This window comes from Archocentrus centrarchus, chromosome 5 (assembly GCF_007364275.1).
Source record: "Archocentrus centrarchus isolate MPI-CPG fArcCen1 chromosome 5, fArcCen1, whole genome shotgun sequence".
Lineage (NCBI taxonomy): Eukaryota > Metazoa > Chordata > Actinopteri > Cichliformes > Cichlidae > Archocentrus > Archocentrus centrarchus.
Genome location: NC_044350.1, coordinates 12,413,393 through 12,436,095, shown reverse-complemented (window position 1 = coordinate 12,436,095; position 22,703 = coordinate 12,413,393). Strand labels below are relative to the sequence as shown.

At 40.8% G+C, this 22,703-nt stretch overlaps 2 protein-coding genes across 7 annotated transcripts; one reads left to right on the top strand and one right to left on the bottom strand.

Moving 5' to 3' along the window:
* Positions 1-485: 485 nt before the first annotated feature.
* On the bottom strand, positions 486-11,183 carry myl9b (myosin, light chain 9b, regulatory). 3 transcript variants are annotated; one of them, XM_030730029.1, is made up of 4 exons: positions 11,026-11,183; positions 3,367-3,570; positions 1,511-1,672; positions 1,225-1,400 (listed from the first exon to the last, which is right to left on the bottom strand). In XM_030730029.1, exons 2-4 carry the CDS (start codon positions 3,548-3,550, stop codon positions 1,225-1,227), a joined length of 522 nt encoding a protein of 173 aa, XP_030585889.1. In that variant the 5' UTR covers positions 3,551-3,570; positions 11,026-11,183. The 3 variants fall into 3 exon arrangements, with proteins under 3 accessions (XP_030585890.1, XP_030585889.1, XP_030585888.1); XM_030730028.1 differs by lacking the exon at positions 11,026-11,183 and adding an exon at positions 6,714-6,853; XM_030730030.1 differs by lacking the exon at positions 11,026-11,183 and having other exon boundaries at positions 486-1,400; positions 3,367-3,550.
* LOC115780688 (phosphatidate phosphatase LPIN2) lies at positions 9,652-22,642 on the top strand. 4 transcript variants are annotated; one of them, XM_030730025.1, is made up of 20 exons: positions 9,652-9,702; positions 13,127-13,327; positions 13,429-13,524; positions 13,618-13,859; positions 14,662-14,769; positions 14,902-15,010; positions 15,126-15,891; positions 16,007-16,100; positions 16,437-16,624; positions 16,717-16,810; positions 16,960-17,029; positions 17,209-17,301; positions 17,481-17,539; positions 18,041-18,191; positions 18,307-18,455; positions 18,604-18,690; positions 18,870-19,022; positions 19,255-19,369; positions 19,759-19,862; positions 21,372-22,642. In XM_030730025.1, the coding sequence occupies exons 2-20, from the start codon at positions 13,136-13,138 to the stop codon at positions 21,520-21,522; spliced, it is 3,021 nt and encodes a 1,006-aa protein (XP_030585885.1). In that variant the 5' UTR covers positions 9,652-9,702; positions 13,127-13,135; the 3' UTR covers positions 21,523-22,642. The 4 variants fall into 4 exon arrangements, with proteins under 4 accessions (XP_030585885.1, XP_030585886.1, XP_030585884.1 ...); XM_030730026.1 differs by lacking the exon at positions 9,652-9,702 and adding an exon at positions 11,630-11,692; XM_030730024.1 differs by lacking the exon at positions 9,652-9,702 and adding an exon at positions 11,707-11,821 and having other exon boundaries at positions 17,484-17,539.
* Positions 22,643-22,703: the final 61 nt, after the last annotated feature.

The following is a 22,703-nucleotide window of genomic DNA, read 5'->3' as shown; positions in this document are numbered from 1 at the left end:
ACATGTAAGCCTTGCAAACATAACCGATCTCGTTCTGCTTCTCATTAAATAAATGTAGTCTTTTCTAAGCTCTCATTACAGTCAAAACTGAAAAATAAACATTTGTCCCACTCACAAGACTCAACAAGCAAAACTTTTTGATTTACATTTTAATCACAAATTTAATGTGCACTTAAAAAAAAAAAAGTGCAGTGTACCCACTGTCTTCAATTCCCTGCTAAAGACACAAAAATAACTGCAAACCATTACTGTCAGTGAAATGTAAATAAAACCTGTCAGTGACTGTGTACTTTAGTCATTGCTGCAAAGTGATGTGGCTAAAAGGAAATATTTATTGGCTGCATTCCAGCTCTGTTATTCAGGTATTTGGTAGTTACGTAAAGCGCTGAAACACTGGAGGTAATTTGCACATGTGAATAAAATGTGAGACACATTTCAGTGGTCTGGTGCAGGCACAGTACAACATTTTAAACTCACCCCAAACACACATATCCACTTACTTTATTTGCCTGAGAGGTTTCCAGACTGAATTCCTTCAAACAACACAGACATTCCTGATCCTTCAACAAATACACACAACCAGCTGACAGGAGGATGACCTCACTTTAGTCAATTCTAGTAACAATTTCATCAAGAGGAAACAGTTGCACCACATTTGATTGTCCAAACCAAATAAAAATGAAGAACGGCCAATTTCTTTATCCATTTTCATCATCACAAGGATGCATATATTACAGAGGAGAAGACATGTTGCAGCGGTTGCGCAGGCGTGGTCGCTAACTGGCAGGAAGAGGTAAACATGGCTGATAATGTAAGAAGCACTTCAAACAGCCCCTGCACACACAGATCTGCGCTTAATGCATCTCCAAAGTCCAACCAGGCTGTCGACAAATGCCAGACAAACTGCAGTCAAGGCAGATAAAGCCACAGTAGAGTTGTAAATATAAGGTGCAATATATAAATCTTGAATGATGATTTAAATAAAAAAAAAAAGAGTGGATCCCAAATTACTCCGGAGATGCTACCTTTGATAAACATGTACGTATCTAAATGTACAATAACTTATTTCTGCATTTTATAAAAGAAAAATCTTTGATTTACTGCATTTGTAAATGAATTCCTATTTTTTTCCCTCAGATCTGCAAGGTTCACAAAGACCGGACCTAGAGATAGATTTGTGGTGCAGTATGTGTGCAGGGGGCCAGAGGCAGTCGTTTTCTCCCTCTACTCATCATCCTTGTCTTTGGCACCATGTTTGAGGATGCGGGTGAACTCTGCGTAGTTGAAGTTGCCCTTCTTGTCAATGGGAGCCTCCCGAAATAGCTCGTCCACTTCTTCATCCGTGAAGCGGTCACCCATGGTGGTCAGCAGGTCTCTCAAATGGTCCTCATGGATCACACCTTGGACATGGATAATTGAGAGGGGAGGTTAATGATCCAAGCTCTGACAGAGTGAACCATGATCTGTGTGTGTGTGTGTGTGTGTATACACAACATGTGTATTGACCCACCAGATCCCTCCTCATCAAAGCAGGCAAAGGCATTGCGGATGACATCCTCAGGGTCTGTTCCATTGAGCCTCTCTCCAAACATGGTAAGGAACATGGTGAAGTTAATGGGCCCTGGTGCTTCACTCATCATCCCCTCCAGATATTCATCAGAGGGGTTCTTACCTGAGGAAGAACATTGTCACATGCATCTGTCACCTCTGGAGCTGCAGAATGCAAGCATGCGCTGCTTATGATTATTGTCTTGCTCTTTTATAATAAATAATAGGATCAAGCCTGCAAGTCTGGATGAACATTTAGGTGCCACATATAGTGAGTTTGTTTATTCTCTATTAGCATCGGCCTCGGCTTTAGCTGTTCTTCCTTACATTACAATTCATTCTTATACTTTACATTACCAAAAAAAGCACAACAGCATCACCGCAGTCATATTCTGAGTAAACACAATATTTTGAATTTTGAAAATTTGGTAATGCACTCAAATATTTGCTTACTTTTTAAAAATTATTCACAGCATTGCCCCTCCTCCTTTAAAAGAATCTGCATTTCTAAGGTCTGCAAAAGCAACACAAGCCACTCAGTTACGAGAGGAGCACGCAGTATTCAAAATGCAGGACTTCATTTGGGAAATCTTTTCCTTTTGTGGCCATACATCTGTGGAATTCAACGGAGCTGCTAACATGTACGAACTGTCATATGCTCTATACAACAATTGAAGGGCTGGCATGTTGTTGGGTCTTTAGGATCTGGGATTTGATAATTGACAATTTAGTAACTGTCATAATTTAGTCAGGTAGGGATGGATGTGGATGTGTGAACCTCCTTTCTGTTGCAAATTGTGTTTGATAAGTATATTGACTAAAATAGGAAAACAGCCTTCAATATAACACATTTGGCAATCTTTCCATGAGTGCATTTCTAATTAAGCCTAATAGAGTAAAGGCTGATCTCTGCACTTGGCCAGCCAAGATTACCACGTATCTCATTTACATGAGTTTAATAAGAGCACTGCAATGTACAGCATGCCGCTTTACTTTGAGCTAATTGTAACTTTCTTTCTTTTGTTGAAGCACTCGACCCAATTATACTGCAATAATCAAGCTGTGTCTGAACTAATGCATTTAGAACCTGTTTTATAACCTCAGGTGTCATTCATTTTAAACCTCTTCTCACCACTGACAGACCACCACTTTACTTGCAATACTGTCAATATGTTTGGACCATATTTATTTACAATCCACATTATCCCTTATATATTTATCTCCTGCATCTGTCCAATAAGAATATTATTAACAGTCAGTCTAAGCATTTGTTTCCTTCTTTGTTGATTCCTTGCTCATATCACTATACATGTTGTTTTAATAACATTTAGAATATTTTATTTTGAATTAAAAAAGGCACATTTCATTAACTAAACCCAGTCTTATACTACAGGCTGTTCCAGTGACTTGGTATTGCACTTCCGCAGTGCTGAAGAATCTATGTAACATCTTTCATTATTGCATCTCCATGCCATGTCTTTCAAACACTTTATTCCTAATTTGTTATTTGTTTCTCTCTCCTCTTTTCTTTCTGGTCTCCCTGCCTAACAGAAGTACCCCTGATGACAGCATCATCATCATCATCATCATCATCATCATCATCATCATCATCATCATCATCATCATCATCATCAGCTCTGGCCAATATCAGAAATACAGTTCTGCAAACCCTGCAGCTACAGCTTTATAATGTGGAAGAAACAGCTCCCTTAACTGAGTGAAAGTTACTCTTGGTAAACTAAAATGTCCTCTGTTTAAAAGGAGGAGTGGTGCACATTTGGTCATGAGCTACACGTCTACAGACGCAATGCTGTTTACCCAGAGAGGCCAGCATGTCATGCAGATCCTCCTTGTCGATGAAGCCGTCTCTGTTCTGGTCGATCATGTTGAAAGCCTCTTTAAACTCCTGAATCTGAGACTGGTCAAACATAGCGAAGACATTGGAGGTGGCTCTCTGTGGGCGCTTCTTGGTGGTCTTTCCCTTGGCACGTTTGCTCGACATGGTGACTTCTGGATGTGGCCCTGTGCATATTCATAGGTTAGATAAGGCTGTGGTTATGGCACGCTGTGATCAAGGAGAGTCATGGCTCCCACCCCAAAAAACATATTATGAAAAGGGAGTGCAGTATTTCTGCAGTGAATGAATTGTGAATTAGTGACACACTATTCAAGTCACCTTAGTGCTACTCACAGAACAAGATGTCGTACATCTTTGTGACTCACCAACCATTTATCTGCTCCCTTCCTGCACAAACCTGCCTGTCCCTCTATTCTCTGCGTCCTATTGCCCGCTGGGTCTGACACAATCAAACAATTGAACGCACGCGTACACAGACAAATGACAAACCCTTGCGGAATTTAATTCTGGAAGGAGATTGAGTTAGCTGCCACTTGTACTGTGAAGACATGTCATTTCACACTCATCTCAGCACCTGACATTTAGCGAGACTGTGTTTCCCTCTCTAGAGGAAGGGAGAGAAAGAAATTCAGCAGCATGGCACAAGCAAAGAAGAAGAAAGAGTGCACACTACCTAACACACATAATGCTGCAGCGTTGTTCTCAACGCTATAATCCAAAAGCTATTTCTTCATATGGTTTCCGGATGATGTGGATGATGGTGCGGAACACCATATAATTTGCATATAATTTGCATCATTTTTTAGACTCAAAGTATTTATTGACCTCTTGTGCCTTATGGATGGAGCCACTGTCATCCTGGAAGAGGCTGCTCCTTTATGATTAGAAGTGTTTCATCACAGAAGGCAAAATTCAACAGCGTTGTTGTCCTTTCCTCTGAGTTCAGGGTTCTCAGAGTGCAGCGAGCCCGTGACAGCTCTTTGTAACCTTTTGTGCAGCCCGTTAAAACAGAATGTAGCGCTGTGCATTTGATTCATCCACGTCATGTAGCTCAGAACAAGAGCAAGGGAGCATTTCTTCTGTTCTCGGTTTTATAGCAGACTAAATTTTCCTAACATTAACAAACACAATGCAAAAAAGAAAAAAGTCCTAAGTTTCAATCTTTTTTTTCTTTTAATTTCTCCTCACATGAATCTGTCATTAAGTTGGCAAAATTACTTTAACATTCAGTTTAATGTCTGTATTTAGCAACTCTCTCTCTCTCCTCTCTTTTCTAATACATGATAAAATACAATTGAAGAGATACATTGTTTGACTGGAAAAAGCACAAAATAAAGATTTTTCTGTTTATTACCAAAAAAGTGAACACAAGTCTGTATTTTTCAGACAAAATACACTACAATCCCTTTGTTACCTTGCACACTGCAATAAGGGCTATATGCCTTCTTCACTGTTCTATTTTCACAAAAACGACCGCCGCTGTAACACTGTCATCATATTTAATAGGCTTAAACTTGTGTGTCTGCTGCCTCTTTTGCCTGTGTGACTCATAAAGAGCTTCACAGAAAAGCGAGTGAAGGCAGGTTTGCCTATCTAAATGGCCCTTTATCTCCTTTTACTGAATATAAAGGTTCTTCCTCTGTTGATTTCTACACAAATGAATGCAGTAAAGTAGAATTTGGACTTTTATTGACAGTGCAAATCAGGAAGGCCAACCTAGGCTCTGCCTCAAGTTTCCAAGTAGCTAAATGGCTTGGTTGTCCTCAGTAGCATTTACATAAAGACTTAAAATCCAGATATGGATCTGCATGCTTGGGTTCTCAGTATAAATGGCACAGGAAGGGTGTTTGTGTAGCTGTGTGCCAAGTGAAGCATAGACAAGCAGTTTCTCTCATCCCTTCTTTCATCGCAGACACATGATGGATTTGTCTTTCCTTTCATTTGGCTAATGTTTGGCTGCTTCAGTCTCTTTATCTGCCAGCAAAATGAAGAAATCTGGAAGGTGTGCGCAGTTGGCCCAAAGCCATCCCATTCTCCATCTCACAGTCACTGAGGAAGCTGGAAACAAAACAGTGTATAGCTCTACATTAAGGTTTCAGGAACAGAGGAATTCCTCAGTCGATTACAGCTTCTCCACCCGGCCTAGATGGTAAAGTCCTCACACAAAACGTCTGGATTATGCAGACACTTTTTGTTAGGTCTCAAATGAAGTGGCTCGAGCGTAAATGGGCCAATGGGAGGCATGCAGTGGAATTAAGTTATCTGTATTGTGGATTCTTGTTTGGCTCCACCGATAGAGTGCACGCTGTCTAACGAGAGAGGTTGATTGGTGCTTATCTCTACATCAATATCGTGCTGAAATGAGATCTATGTAGACTTCTGACAGAGTCTCTGATAGTGTGATTATGTCACAGCTTACATTTTCAAGCTGCAAGAAGAGAGAGAATCTGATTTCAAGAACCAATGAATCTGGTGCTGTAGCAACAGCTAAAATCTCCCACATTCTGCGCAGAGTGAATCAACAATGATTCACAAAGAAGCTCAGAACACCTATTTTTGACAGCAACGTAAGCATTTGGCTGACACTGTCTCAGCTCAGCTTGTGCTAACAATTGTATTTGTTCTCCGGCTGCCTCAGCTCCTCCGTGGACCCTTTTATCCACCAGGGAATGGACAAAGCTTCTCTGTCCCTCTGCCCAATGAGGACAGACACCCACGCTCACACTCTGATATCATCAAACATTCAGGCTGTCATCCCGCAGCCTTACAGCAGGTCATGTAGGTCAATATCACTGAAGCGCAGACCAAGAGGCCAGTGGTCAGGAATTCCAAAAACAAACAGAGTGAAGAGAAATCTCATCGCCTATAAAAAGACATCATCAGGATTGTGTGTGTGTGTGTGTGTGTGTAAGAGGGTGTGAATGAGACGGCTCTAAATGGGTCAGCTACATTCAGAAATTCCTGTTTAATGTGCCGTGCTGATGAGATGGAAGTAAACACACATCCATACAGCTCATGTATACTGTTCATGCACAAATTCAGACACAACTCCAAGATAAAGATCATCTTCAGGTTTCTCCTGTATCATCAACGGATGAAAAAGTCTGTGCCGCTTCAGCTTTTTCTTAGTTCCCCATTTCAGCAGCTCCCTGTAACTGTATCCTCACTTTCACCGTCACCACTGACAGTTGAGTACTGAACCCAAAATTTACACATCAAATCCACTTAAAACCCACCAAACAGCAGCTCTAAAACCATACATTCTCCATTTGATCAAACCAGTGTTAAAAACAGCTTTTATTCTCACCTTGGCTTCAGGTAGAAATATTTGGGAGTACTTCAAACTCCTTTGATCTGGACCCGAAACAGCAGTGGGAAGAGAAGCAGGCACTGAAAAGTTTGCTGAAAGAATCACACTCCCAGTGGGTCCCTCCCCTTTCTATCCCGGCCAATGGAGAGACTGTTCTGTCCTGTACAAAGACATCCCAGGCCAAGCCATTTCTCCATACAAGGCAAAAGAATGCACAAGCTGCAGCTTGCTACTGCTACAGACGCTGTTCGGGATGTTTGGGGGAAAAGGGAGAAATGACAGGAACTACGATAAGGCTGCCTTATTTAGAGAAAAGGGCCTAAACAGTTGGAGGCTCTGTATGGTGGAGCGGTGGAAACATGGGGGAAGAGAGTTGTGAGCAGATGCAGAGCAGTCTGGGAAGAAGGGAGCGTTTCTGCTGAAAGACTATGGGTTTCCTTAAATAGGCAGTGTGGCTGGTCACTACAGAGGTTTGAATGCAAGAGAAACACTTTGAATGATGTCATTAAGGCAACGTCTGTTTTGTGGTTGCGCACCCTTGTCCCTGTCATCCGTGAACAATGTCTACTCTGATGACTATTTAGTCTGACAACCCCTTTTTCTCACTTTTTGACTTGCCAGAAAATTTTCAGCTCATTTTTCTACCAGGCTGTTGTCAGAGAACTCTATAAATCTATATGTCTATGTGTAGCATCTTAATGTTCCTTATTTGGTGGTGCATAATGCATTATATCTTAACTGCAATAAAAATTTTAAGCTTTGTTCATTATGAGGATTAATAAATCAGAGGTTTAAAGGATGATTTTGCCTTTTTAGTGTTGCTGCAGTGAAGATAAAGCTCTTTGACACAGTCAGGTTGGATAAGGGTTACAGCAGCCAAAACATTAAACACAGCCTAGCTTATAAAAGGAGAATAGCTCCATAAACTACAAAGCAACTAAAACAAAATAACAAATAAAATGCAATGGAATGCTATTTAAAATGCTGAATATAATAAGAAGCTCAGTAAGTGTAAATCTTAATAACATTCTTTTGCTTTACAGTTACTGTCTACTTTTGGGAATTTCACTATTTTTGTCTGTTTGTTTTTATGTATATTTTATGTTGTTATATATTTTAGAATATATTTCTTTATTTAGGATAAAACTACAGAGGGGGTCATTTGAGAGCCTGAATGCATGAATGATTTCAGGCAGAGCGAGGCTCTTCAATGAATCTCTGTTCAGGTGCATTGATGTCCTCTGCTGGACCAATCCAGTCATGATCAATGATAAAAATGAGTGTGTTCATTCACAGTGTTTGTATGTAACCGTGCTGAACTTGGCCGTGTATTAATTCAGCTCGGTCCAAATAATCATAACCCAGTTCTGTGTTTCCATTCGTCGTATAGTTTGTGTCTGCGTTGTGTTCAATGACAATCAGGAGACAGGATGAGATGAATGCTGACTTTATCTGCCTGCATGAAACGGAACATGTACTGGTCAGAATCATGGGCTCATCATCGGGTACAGCACCTCGTGCTCTTCTCCCATACACTGGCGACGAGGTCTAATACATTTATATTGAAATAAAATACAATATCATGAAATAAATACCTGCATGAAACGGAACATGTACTGGTCAGAATCATGGGCTCATCATCGGGTACAGCACCTTACAAGGAATAGCATTTTCCATTAACATCAGGCTAGCGAACTTTTCTAACTGTGTGTTATAATGTTATTAATCTCATCAAAGGTACAATATGCAACTCATTAGTGTCCTGGTTGCTATAAGTACATATTACAGTTAGCCAGTGATCATATATGAACATACAGCAATAATACACAACATTTTCCACAGTGCTAATATCAGCGAACCCACCTCGTGCTCTTCTCCCATACACTGGCAACGAGGTTCCTGTGTCCACTACCCTTATCGCGGCTAACCACCAAGAGATGGCGCCGTTTCACCCGCTATGCATAAACCCAAAATGAAAAATAATGACAAGTGGAATCCAATACAATATTAACTGTTACATGTACATAAAGATGTCAGCAATACACATGGCAGTTAAGGAACTAATTTATTGTACAAATGAAAATATAAAGTTAAAAAACAGTCATGTCATGTCTCCACCCATCCATCCATGTTCTTAGCCACTTATTAGGAGAGGGCTGGAGCCCATCCCCAGATGGAAAGGTCGCCAGTCTATGGTCATCTCAAAGTCATATATCAATATTTAAAAAAAAAAAAAAAAAAAACTTAAACACGTGCTGTTCACTGGCATAATCTTTTCAATTCTGTAAATTTTCAGGGCCTTAACTTCAGTAAAGTAGCAGTTTTATGAGCATCTAAGAGATATTTAGGCTACACAGCTGTACACCAAGCATTTCATGAATGCATCCGCGTGTATCTGCTTTCATGTGTCACCATCCCAGTCTTTTCCGGTTAAAGTCAAAGCTGCAATCCTAAGTGGGAATTTACACCTAAATCGACTCAAGGAAAACTGGAAGCCATAGGATGGAGCTGTTCAGCATCTGGCATACAGTTGAATAACGGAAGTCAGTGCAACTACCCAGATAGTAAGAAGTAAGTTTATATAACTGTATAAACGTAAAATTTGATCGTTTTGGCACGGACTTTGCACAGCTTCCAAGGCTTTGTAACTTTGTTAGACTGATCTTAGAGCTTGTGTCAACCAACACTCAAAATCAGCGTTTGCCATTAAGCAGCGAGGTAATAATGGAGTATTTACAGATTCTATCACTTTGATAAATTATTCAACATACATAGATACCTGTTCATTTCTTATTACGCTGAGAAATGAAATCTCCAAAGTAGTATCCAACAAACGGTGAAGGCTTTGTTTACTATTTAAAATTGGAGGCGGGTCATGTTTTATTTTCCAGATTTCTCATTGGCTGTTCCATTGCTTGATTTGTGCATGCGCAGGCGCAGAGATGGCTGGTCGGATGGCTTGTCAATCTGAAAGGCAACACGAAAGGTAAGCTGTTGTCTGTAATGCTCTCTTACTTCCAATACAGAACGAATAAACCGCCTGTAACCAATTTAGCTGTCGCGGGAGATGTTAAATAGTCAGCGAAGCAGAGTTATTTATTTAATTTGTGAGAATGTTTTGTGTTTTGTGCTGTAACTTAGACACATCGGTTCACAAGATGAGTGGTAAAGATGGTTCAGTGCTTAATTTCCGGTCAAGTTTAGGTGGGTTTAGAACTTAACAGTAACGTTAAGAGTAAGTGTATCTCTTTTTTTGTATTAGCACCTTTGAATTATGAGGAAACGTGTTTCTCAAGAGTTTGTGTGGCTATTGGCTGGACCGTACCTGACACCTTTGCGGAAGTTGTTTGACTTAGAGGTGTATCTCCAACTAACTAAATAAATACGCAGCTCAGCCTATACAAACTCAGTAAGAGCGTCTTTAAAATCTGTTTTTTTTGTTTTTTGTTTTGCTTTAGAAGACAAATAAATCTCTCCCTATGGCAGCTTGGATAGTTTCCAGCCTCCCTCCCATCCCGTAGGATCCACTTCCCCCAGGAATGGGATAAGCAGAATAAAATGGATAGATGAATAAATCCAACTTTCAACTATCTTAAGGTTTTCCTGCACCTTAGGTGACTGAATTTCTCATTTCAGTCAGTAGATATTATGTAATCATAAAATCTGACGTAATAGACGTCTCACTGTTTTTTGTTTAATGCAACACTGTTTAAAAAAAGATGACACATATGTGGAAACAAGTAGCAATAGGGTGAGGCAACCTGCGTGTCTGTGGGTCAGAGGTAGCAAAGGTCATTAAAAGCTCAAAAAAAAAAAAAGCAACTGATGAAATCATGTGCAAACAGCTGTGGTTTTGCAAATGTCAGAATTTGTTGTCTTGTTCTGTTAAATATACCTTTAAACAGTGTATCTTCTGCCTTTTGGACTCATGGTCAAACAAATCAAGACATTAGAGAAGTAATCATTGGCTTTTATGAACTGATCACAGTTTTTGTGCATGTAAAAGTGACCACAATAATAGATAACATTTAAGTTATTCAGTAACAAGAAGTTAATGCCAGTGATCTTTGGAAATATGCAATTTTGCCCCTGAGGGATAAGAACAGAAAGCTTTCGAATGAATTAGAAGCACCGTGAGCTGCAGATCAAGTGTATCTATTATTGCCGCTGAAGGCTTTAGTTCTTCCTCAGTGTGATGCCAGTTTTAGTTTTAAAGCATTAAGTAGTACAGGAAAAAAAAAAAGGGCAGTGTTAGTACACATTAGAATTATAGAATTATTTTGAATTAACATTTTCCCCGTAGGCCTACCTTTCTGTAATCTTTCCCTCCATAGGGAGCAAAGGCAGTGATGTCCACCCAAAGTCACACGTTATTTGCTTCAGTTCCTCCAAAGGCAGCTGGGATTATGAAGGGTTTTCCAGTGCTGTCAGAGCATGGCTGCTGGATAGTCCCCCTCATCTCTGATGGACCAGAGTGCCGTGGTCATGCCCAGAAACTGTGTGGCCAAACAGTTCGTGCGCGTGTGCGTTTTCATGCCAAGCGTGTGTGAATAGCCTGTCCGAGCCTTTTAGAAAGTGCTGGTCTGGCTGTCATGTGCACAGCCAGTGGGGAAGTATGAATTCGGTGTGAGAGGAGGGGCTGTGCGTTGTAGTGTGTGCTTGGGAAATTGTATAAGATAGCGGAAACAATAGTGTGTGAGTGAATATACTAGGACTCTCGCATAGATTGCTATATTTTGCTTTCAACCTCAGAACAGTGAGGACTTGATTGCTTTCATCTTTAATGATTATTGATAGAATCAGAGAGTCTGAGTCTACTTTGCAGTCATAATTGACTGTACAAACTTTAAGTAGTTACAAAGCTTAAAAAAATGTAGCCTGACATCCACAGGCAGATATGGGGTGGACAGCAGCCTCAAGAGGCAGTCGAGCACTGTGGGGAACAGAGCTGACAGGTTGCTCAGGTGGATGTGGAGGTAAACTGTCTTGACAAATTTTCTCAGTTCCTGGTGTTGTAAAAGTAATTGTTGCGGTGCCGTATGGCGGACGGGAGCTCAGGGAAACACAGCCTCGTGTTGAGGGGTCATCTGCATCCTTCTCTGTGGGTAAGACATGAGATTTGCCTAATGTGAAATTCAGATAAGTAATAGACAGGTGCAGGTGTTTGCTAGATGATAAAGTGGTGTTTTGTGGAATTTTTGTCTCTGGTATTTTATTGTTTTTCAATGTTTAAAACCAGGGAAAACTTTTAGATCATATTCAAAACTCTCTGAGCCGTGTGAGTCCGATGGATCTTGACACATCGTGGCTGTTGTGATCTATTTGTTACTTTGTTAACATAACGTAAAGTATCACAAGTTGTACAGAGTTGCATTATGTTATATAACACTAGGCATTGTATCAGCTTTTTCAAAAAGCTAATATTTTTGTCATTTTTGCCCTTCATTTTATTAGTTAATTACTTTGTTGCAGGTTCAAATTCAGCACTTCAGAGATTATTAAAACGGGGCAGGAAATGAATTACAAAGTGAACGGGCTTTAATGTCTTCCTTTGAAGTACTGCATTGACATTATCAGTGCTTTTAAGGCCAATTCAGGTAGAATTCCTGTTTACAAATCCCTACACAAGCTAATTTCCCAGCTCAGCGATGTTGATGCTGGCAGAAACAAAGCCAAAAGTGCTGTTTAAGTAGCTCTTGGCAAAGTTTGGATACCTTTCCACTTGTTGTCAAACATGTTTGAACCTGTTGCAAAGAGAATCATGTACAATGGAAGTCATTTTTTTAATATGTGATCATAATGACTGGACATAAAAAAGACTCCAGTGGTTCCCTTTTCTCACAGCGGCTTCTGCTTCTACAGTCATGGAACAAAGAAAGTAGTTTCAGGATGTAATGAAAATAATCTGGTCCTTTAGTTGGTCTTAAAATTAGGTAAATACAACCTCAGATAAACTGCAAAACATGACATGTTACACTGTGTCGTTATTTATTCAACAATTCAGAAGCAGTGTGTGAAACTAAGAACACCCCATGATACAATAGCTTGTACAACCACCTTTAGCAGCAATAATGAATAAGTAATAGATTTCTGTATGACTTTATCAGTCTCCCACATCATTGTGAAGGAATTTTGGTGCGCTCTTCTTTAAAACATTACTTCAGCTCATTGAGATTTGAGGGCATTCGTTTATGCACAGCTCTCTTAAGGTCCCACCACAGTATTTTAGTGTTTTGTTCTTTTTTTGTTTTTTCCCCCTGCTATACCTGGACTATACTGCTGAAAAACAAAACAAGAATTAAGGGTCAAAGTGCAGACCACAGATAGTTCCAAATGCGTAGTCAACAGTTTACTTGCAGTGCTATGACACATGGTCTCCCTAGTTCTCACTTCTTCCTTTTTGTTTCTAGTCCCAAACCATGAATATTGTGGGCCAGCTAGCAGAGACGGTGTTTGTGACGGTAAAGGAGCTGTACCGCGGTCTCAACCCCGCCACTCTCACAGGAGGGATTGATGTCGTCGTGGTGCGACAGCCTGACGGGTCTTTCCAGTGTTCCCCTTTTCATGTCCGCTTTGGCAAGCTTGGTGTGCTGCGCTCCAAGGAGAAAATTGTTAGTGTATTGGAATATTTGTGCTGTTTCAGTTTCAGTATTGTAGCCTTCATGCTCTCTCTGAAAATGATAAGTCCATTAATTCATAATTGTGACTGTAGGTGGACATTGAGATAAATGGAGAATCTGTTGACCTGCACATGAAACTGGGCGACAATGGAGAAGCATTTTTTGTGGAAGAAAATGAAAATATGGAGGTAATGGCCAACATTACTGGTTTCTTATTTAAACTCAGCAAATCACTTTTTATATTCATTTAAGTTTTTCTGTTGTTTCTCGTTCTGTCACAGGTCCCAGCCCATTTGTGCACCTCCCCGATACCCGTTGAGGTCGCAGAGGAAATGGAGGAGACCACTGAGGGGTCCTCCATCAGTGGGTCTTGTTCCCGCAGGAAGAAGCGGCGGCGGAAACGCATCCGCTCTGATTGTCACCTCAAAGAAGAGGCCAGCTCCTCATCGGATGAGAGAGAAAGTGATCATACTCAACAAGAGAGTATTCTATCAGAAGAGCTTGCCACACCACTGCAGCTCAGGTAGGTCATCAAAAAACAAATACAGTGTGGTATTTTTTTTTTTTTTTTAAGATGAATTGAGTATTTAAGACTAAGCTTTTTACAGCTTTTTACAAATGGCAAAGGGTTTTTCTCTTTCTTATAGGCAGTAAAATTTCAGTACTTTTAGATCTTCCAAGTGGGTGGTTAGTGAGATGGATTTTAGGACTGTTTACCTTTAAGATGCTTTTGGAAAAGGGACTCTTCCTAGATTCATCTGTAAGATGAGTCATATTAGCTTGAATGGTAATTTACTGATTGAGGTAAAGTCACCATTTAACACCCAAACTTATATTCTGTCTCTTGAAACAGAGGCATCTTATTAATGATGTAATTTTTTCTTTTCCTGACACATACCTGTTATCAAGCGGATTATTTCTCTTAAGTTGTAGTTGTGAATTTAAGGCTGCATGCTGTTTTGTTAAAGCTGATATGGAATTTGAGCATGCCATCCATCTTTAAACTCTGTGCAAGACCAAACCTGCCAAAAAAAAAAAGCACAAAGCAGCTGGAAACTCCACAGAGCTGTGAGGTGGATTTTTAGTATAACTGTCAATACAAGAAACCCAAAAGAGTAATTTAGTTCAAGATTTGTCTAAAACAAGAGTGTACTGGAGCTGTAATGACAGTCGAAGATGAAACAGTATTTTAAGTTAATTTTGCGTGTGTTTGCGTGTGTTTGCGCGTGTGTGTGTGTGTGTGTGTGTGTGTGTGTGTGTGTGTGTGTGTGTGTGTGTGTGTGTGTGTGTGTGTGTGTGTGTGTGTGTGTGTGTGTGTGTGAAAGTAAATCGGTGTACTATTCATTGTGTGAGGACCCAAGTGAGGAAGTGGGGGCCACACAGACCAGAGAGACTCATCCTCATTCAGATGGAGAGCAATCATCCTCAGAAAAGTGAGAAAACTCTATTATCATATTAATTTGTTTGCATCAAGCAGCTTGTTTTTCTTTTATATTTTTAGTGTTTTCTGTCTGTACAGTTATTGATCCTTTCCCTTTTTCCTCTGTCTTTGTGCTTCCCTGCAGCGTGTTCTTCAGTCGGTCGTCTTCTCCTAAGAGCGACTCCGAGCTCCTGGTTAAAACTCAGGAGTCACCTGGTCCTCAGATACAGTGGAACTGGGGAGGCTTTCCCACGGTAGGGCAACATGCACTTACACATGCAGATGTCCAGTATGTGCTCTTAAGCCATACCTGCGCCTGTCATGCCCACAGCCCGTCTCATATTTCTCATTCTGCTCTCCCTCTCATAGCTGTGCCAACCAGAGAAGACAGTAGTGGATTTGCAGGGTGGTTCGTCTTCTGACAGCTTTCATTTCCGCACCATTAAAAGACAAAACTCCTTTGACATGGCCTGTGATCCTGTGATCAGTTGTGGAACAGTAGGCAGTGTCACTGTGGTCAAACCACAACCTCTGACTCACTCACTTGATTTAGGTAGCCACTCCACGCAAACCACTGCTTTAGCCAAGGAAAACACTCACAATGCCATTTCTGCCTCTAGCGACATCTCCAGGTCTTCTTCATTATCAGTGAATATGCCTCTTACTCTTGGGGCTACACTGGAATGGGAGGGGAACAAAGACTTGTCTTCTAATTCAGTCAGTAATTGCACTGATTCCCCTACTACTACAGAAAGTGTTGTTAGCCCTGAAAATGAAAATAGTGTGGTTTATGTGGAACCACCAAATGATGCACAAAAACAACTCAATAAAGACAGCGATGACCACAGGGCCCTGGAGGCAAGTCCAAATAGTACAAAATCTTTTAATGTGCAACATCAGGAAGTCTTATCTGACACCAATAGTGCCCCTGTGAGTGAAGGTGACAGTGGAATAGATCCTTTTTCTGAGGGAGGGGAAGAGAATGGTGCATCTGGAGGGACTGAGGGGTCAGCAGGAGGTTCTGTTGTTGAAACAACTGCTCCAGGAACTGAAATAAGAGATGGTGGTGTCAGCCTGCCGGCTGCAGATGTCTCTGCAGCATCTTCCAAAGTGGAGCAACAAGACAAGAAGAAAGGTGAAGCATTTCTCTAAGCATTTATGCCGCTGATTTAGCACTGTAGGCATGATTCCAGCTACATTTTGTACTCTGTGTACAGCGTGTGATTGTTACTATTATCAACTGGCCACAGGTAAACGTAATCACCATCTAGGACCAACAGATATTTACTTGGATGATCTGACCACACTGGACCCTGAGGTGGCTGCACTTTATTTCCCAAAAAGGTAGGATGCCACATTATGGCTAATTTTTAATGATCACTGAGATTGTTGTTGTAATCTTCATTATTGAAAATGACAAACCAAAATTTGTGTGATTTTCAACACTTCTAAAGAAATTGAAAGGAACATGTTTAGCAGTTGCTGGTAGTGATGTGCCATTGTTACCTGTGTATGACTATAATAAACTAAACTAAATAGTAATGCCTCTGATTCCCACTGGGTCCTCAGTTATCACATGGAAACAGTCCAGCCATCCACTAGTCATGCTCTAGTATTGATTAAGTGTTGCCCTTTTATAAAGAACAGTTAAATTACTTAAACTGCTTGTGTTGCCTGAAGTGAGGCAGAGGGAGCATTTCACAATGGGGCAGAGCAGGGCTCCTGCTCAGGAAGCCAGTCGCCTCAGTCAGTGGGCAGTGGGGCGATGGACAGTGGGACTGAGTATCTGTCAGATACCACCTCCTACAGCATGGATGTCAGCATGTCCCTTTGCGGGCGAGAGGGCAACACCAGCCAGATCACCAAAGGTCAGTGTGGTTAAATTGGTGCTGTCGTCTGCAGCGTGTGCTACTAAGAGTCTTCCAGTCAAGTTAAATTAGTTTGTTTCCTTTTCCTCCAGAAAGGTTTATGGAGCACCTTGTGACATACCAGGATTTTGCCAAGAATCCAGGAATCATTGAGGATCCAAGTCTAGTCATCTGCATAAACTCTAAGTATGATTTAAAAATATATATAATAATGTATTTCTATAGTTACAATTAATTAATAACATCACAACATGGGCTTCTGGAGTTGCTCCAGTTGTTATTCTCAGTAAGTTTATGTACATGACACTTCATCAGCTGTTCTTTATTTTTCACAGTTATTACAACTGGGCAGTGGCTGCTCCAATGGTCTTGTCAATGGTGTCCTTTCAGAAAAACCTACCCAAGGTATTTAATTGTATTAAAACTAAACTGCAAAAATGTTACCTAAGGTTTTTATATCTCGGTACAAACTTTAACCAAGCTTATTGCTAAGCTGTTCTATAAATTCTAAAGCAATGTGATGCTATAAAACAGATAATCCCAACAGGAGGAATATATTTGTTGGCTTTTTTTTTTTTTTTAAGAGTACAGTAGAGTGTCTGGTGAAAGACAAGATGCCCAAAAAGTCTGGACGGTGGTGGTTTACTTGGAGAAGGAGGGACATGGACAGCAGCCAGGTAGATGCTCAGAAACCCATAATGGTTATTCATTAGGTTTTGACAGTGTGCCCAGAAGAAAAGGAGTGTTACATGTTTGGACCTGTAGAAGTTACACATAATAACTTGTCAGCCATGATTGTTTTTATGCTCAGCTCAGATAGACTGTTGCTGATAAGCTACGCTCGTGCTTCTTTCAGCAGAAACACTCAAAGGAGGAACAAGAGGAGCCACTGCCAAGTGTTTCTCCCACAGTAAAGTAAGCCACCTCTCTAACTACAATAACTACTATTGTCCTATTAACCGCTGTCTTTAAGAGTTCTCCCTATTTTGCTGGATTTTAAGTAAATAATAAAATTTAAAAATGGCAGAAATATCCTAGTGGAATATAATATTTTTGACAGTTTTATTCAAGAACAAAAACGTAAATAAATCAAGGAGTATAGGACAAAATAGATGGTTATCTAGTTAGAGTTGTTAGATTTTTCTCAAACTCAGTGACCTTATATTTCTAGCATGAAATTTCATTCATAAGTCACAAATTTTGACAGTTTGGTTGCAGAAAGCAAGCGAGGAATTGACTCTAGACTGTGGCAACAGCACAGGTGCTGTTTTATGTTAAATACATCAGTACATGTTTACTAGTTTCTCACATCAAAATCAAAGTAATCAGAGGATGGTTGTCTGTAAAACAGCCTCTGCATATCCTCCATGTCTTGCCAGTAAATTCAGACACTACATATTACTATTGTTTCTTCAGAGCCACGTTGGATGACATGGACAGTGATGAGGCAGCAGGCCTTGGGCGAACAGCTGTCATTCCTTCCAGTCTATCAGCAGAAGCCTTCTACACGGCTCAGTCTTTCAGCCAGGTGTACCGTAAATCATTGCGTCTGACTTCTAAACAAATAGTAAGAGAAATTCACATACATGTTCAAACCCCCCCCAAAAAAATCTAATGGTTCTGTAGATGATGAACAAGCAGTTTGCGTTAGGATGTATTTAACTGTTGTCTTCCACAACCAGGAGCGTTTAAACCTGCATGAAGGAGCTAACAAGGTGGTGTTTAGTGTGACCACACAATACCAGGGCACCTGTCGCTGCGAGGCTGCTATCTACCTGTGGAACTGGAACGATCATGTGATCATATCTGACATAGATGGCACCATCACCAAGTAAGAACAAACATCTTTTTGTACAAAATTGTAGTGTCTAGATTGACAAACCTTTTTTTTGTTGTTGTTGTTGTTGTTGTTTTCTTTTTTTTTAATGAGCCTCATTCTTTTGCGTTTTGAGTAGTCTTGTCTTTTTGGTCTCCTGCAGATCTGATGCTCTTGGTCATATCCTACCTCAGTTTGGAAAAGACTGGACACACAAAGGCATTGCCAAACTCTACCACAAAATACACCAGTATGTGAAATTGAAATACTGTCTCCAGTCAAATACAGAGTGATCACATTCAAAGAATGAAACGGTCTTGTGTATTAGTTTAACTTCCCTTTTTAAACTTTAGTACAAATCACTCAAACATAGATAAATTGTTCTTGCATTAAAGTGAAATCCTAACATGACTCTCCCTTTCCTCACAGAAATGGCTACAAGTTCCTGTATTGTTCAGCACGAGCTATAGGTATGGCTGCTATTACCAAAGACTACCTACAGTGGGTCAACGACAAAGGCATCGTCCTCCCCAAGGGCCCTGTACTGCTGGCTCCCAGCAGCCTTTTTTCAGCACTACACAGGTATCACATTTTCTATTTGTTAATACATAATGCATATCTTTTTTTCACAAGTCTTACTTAACTGATGTGAAAAGAAATGCATGATGAGGCTGTGTAAAATAAAATTCTTTGTGTGCTGATGACCCCTAGTGGCCACATCGCCTCAAGTAAATGTTGCCAAGAATTTACACACGTATGCAAGGGGACGATCATCTGAATGGATGTGTGTTTTAACTGTGAACCATCTGTGCAGAGAGGTGATTGAGAAGAAACCAGAAGTGTTTAAAGTTGCTTGCCTCGGTGACATCAGGGACTTGTTCAACCCACGCAGACAACCTTTCTATGCAGCCTTTGGCAACAGGACTAATGTAAGCAATGCTACAGGGTTGCTTTTAACACAGTAATATATTAAACCAACAAGTATATATTAAATTTCCCAGTGTTAAGCTGCATGTCTGGTAGTTATTTTAACCCCCGGGACAAGCCTGTATTTGTACATCATTATAAGATGCCATGCCTTTCAGTAACAGGGCAGAGCACACTAATGTGGACTTCGAATGAAATATAGTAATATACTCTAGCACATAGAAATGAATCATGGGAAATGTAGAAGTGGAGTTTTGCTTGTGGGGATGAATACAATATTGGTTTTTGATTTATAATTATTGATTTGTGTTCCAACAGCACAGTTTAGTGCACATAAATACTGCAGAGGTTAACCTGAAGCTCCTCTCTGTTACTGCCTTCACTTTTACAGGATGCATATGCCTATAAGCAGGTTGGAGTGTCTGAAACCAGGATATTTACTGTCAATCCAAAAGGAGAGCTCATCCAGGAGAAGACTAAAGGCAACAAGTCTTCGTAAGTATGCAGGAGAAAAGTCTGTTTTTGAAAAGGCAAAAAACTAAATACAACCAAAGAACTGTGCCTCTGATTGGTTGAGAATATCTTGGTGCATTCACCCCCCCCTTTCCAGCACACGCTGGATTGTTTAAGAATGTTTATGATGCATCTCATCATATTTTCCCAGCTTAAGACAAACAGCTTGTTTTCCTACCTCTCCATTGACATTACAGCTGATTTTAAGAACTGTTGTTTAAAAAAAAAAAAAAAAACAAATTCTAGTAGTGGAAGAAATCAGTGACCCCCCCCCCCCCCCCCCCCCCCCCCGCTCCTGTGAGAATTAATACACAAATGGGAACAAACTGCTTTAATGTTATATCCATCCATCCATCCATCCATCCATCCATCCATTTTCTTCCACTTATCTGGAGCCAGGTCACAGGGGCAGCAACCTAAGCAGAGAAACCCAGACCTCCCTCTCCCCAGCGACGTCCTTCAGCTTATCCGAGGGAACGCAGAGGTGTTCCCAGGCCAGTCGAGACACATAATCTCTCCAGCATGTCCTGGATCTTCCCAGGGGCCTCCTCATTATAGGACATGCCCGGAACACCTCACTCAAGAAGTGCCCAGGAGGCATCCTAGTCAGATGCTCAAACCACCTCAACTGGTTCCTTTTGATGTGGAGGAGCAGCAGCACTACTCTGAGTCCCTCCCGGATGGCTGCACTCTTCACCCTATCTCTAAGGGAGAGGCCAGCCACTCTTTGAGGAAGTTTATTTCTGACGCTTGTATCTGCGATCTTGTTCTTTCAGTCACTACCCAAAGCTCATGACCATAGGTGAGGGTGGGGATGTACACTGAATAAATGGACAACTTCGCTTTTATACTCGGCTCTCTTCACCATGAGAGACTGGTGCAGCGTCCACATCACTGCAGCCCCAGCCCCAATCCTTCTGTCAGTCTCCTGCTTTGCTCTTCTCCCACTTGTGAACAAGACCCCAAGATACTAAATGTCCTCCACTTGGGGCAGCAACTTGTCCCTGCCCTCACGTGAGCACTCAGTCCTTTCCCAGCTGAGGACCATGGCCTCAGAGGTGCTAATTCCCATGCCTGCCACTCAGCTGTAGCTCCAGCGTGAGCTGCAGGCTACCACCCGATGAAGCCAACAGGACTGCATCATTCACAAAAAGCAGAGATGAGATTCTGAGGCCACCACAGCGGAAGCCTTCCACCACTTGGCGACGCCAAGAAATTCTGTCCATAAAAAATATGAACGGAATTGATGACGAAGGGCAGCCTTGGAGTAATCTGACTTATTACCGGCCTACCAAGCTCTTGTTGCTAGCTCTAATGTTATGTATTTTATTTTAAGCCTATAATTGAAGGCTAAACAAATAACATGACAGTTCCCTATACAGGATTAGAATATGACTGTAATCTGTAATGAGAATATTTTCAGATTCCTCATCTTTCATAAATATTAATGGTGTTCTAATTCATGTTTGTACAATCCTGTGTGTTTTGCAGGTACAGTCGCCTCAGTGAGATGGTGGAGCATTTTTTCCCCTTGCTCACTGCTGAGGGCAGCACGTCCTCTGTTCTCGACTGTCCTGATTTTAGTAGTTTTTCCTATTGGAAGGAGCCTCTGCCGAAACTGGACCTGGATGCACTACTGTAGACACACAGTGCCAAACCCATTCAAAGCATACACAAATTAAGGCAAGCACATATATTCCCAGATTCTTCCCAGCTTGAGTGACTTTGACAAAGCTGCCAACTGGAGTGCCTGTTTATGAGCCGCTGAATAAACTGAAACGTAAAGAGGCTGCTCTCTCTCCTGCTGCACTCAAAGGTGGAGCCAAAGCAATGCACTGCTGACTGCGGCCGTTATATTTTGCTGTTTGTGTATTCAAATCCTACCATTAATATGCCAGAAGTGCAAAAAAAAAAAAAAAAAAAAAAGCCTTTGAACTGTTTTTTTGTACCACTGTTACAGCTGTTCAGAAATATAATTTTTAAACATAACCTGACAACTCGCATATCAGCCATGAACATTTACTGAAATGAACTTGATGCCGAAACGCTCCAAATGCCAAAATATTCAGTGCCCCGCTGGAAGCTGATGGCAGTGATATGACCAAGTAAAACAGATAGAGGCACACGTAGCAACAGATTAAACGTGTTGTCCTTTATTCCAAGAAGAGTAGACAGAATTTATGCCTGTGTGTTGCTGACAGAAAATGCAGACCTGAGTGTATAGATTTTGAACATGTTCAAAATGCTTTGGTTTATTTTAGAGTGAGTTTCCATCCCTTTGGATGGAATTGGTGAGGTGTAGCCTGATCTGTGATGACTGTTAATGGAGTGTTTCAAGTCAAAGCTGACAAAGGTGAATGCAAACCCTTTGGATGGGAATCTGTACTTGTATCTGTGTCAAGTCTAAATACAAAATAAGTAATTGGGTTAAAGGGTATAATAGCATTGTATTTGTTGTAATACATGAACACTGCACTATGACGTTTGATAATGTTTGTACACTATATGAGTGAGAGGACCTCAGACCTGTAAACATGGAGCTGGTTAAGCAGGCAGCTGCTCCGTTTTATGACACTCATATTTGTTTTTGCACATCTCTTGTCGTTAGGTTGTGCGGCAGTGCATTGAAGCTGAAGATATGGCTGTTACTTTGTAGACCAAGTATACAAAAATATACATGAATTTTTAAACAGTGCGTGTTATCTTTCATTTTGAATGATGTGCGTGATTCCAGTTTTAAACATACATTATGGCAAGAGTGAGTGCGCTGCCGTACAATACAATCTAATAAAGAGTTAACGCATACATTGGTAGCTGCGGTTT

Coding starts and splice junctions, on each gene's coding strand:
- myl9b (XM_030730029.1), bottom strand. CDS start 3,550: ATGTCGAGCAAACGTGCCAAGGGAAAGACCACCAAGAAGCGCCCACAG. Junction 1,673..3,366: donor TGACATGCTGGCCTCTCTGG/GTAAACAGCATT, acceptor GTTCTTCCTCAG/GTAAGAACCCCTCTGATGAA. Junction 1,401..1,510: donor CTTTGATGAGGAGGGATCTG/GTGGGTCAATAC, acceptor TCCATGTCCAAG/GTGTGATCCATGAGGACCAT.
- LOC115780688 (XM_030730023.1), top strand. CDS start 11,756: ATGGCGGACGGGAGCTCAGGGAAACACAGCCTCGTGTTGAGGGGTCAT. Junction 16,101..16,436: donor GCACTTTATTTCCCAAAAAG/GTAGGATGCCAC, acceptor TGTTGCCTGAAG/TGAGGCAGAGGGAGCATTTC. Junction 18,456..18,603: donor ATAGATGGCACCATCACCAA/GTAAGAACAAAC, acceptor GGTCTCCTGCAG/ATCTGATGCTCTTGGTCATA.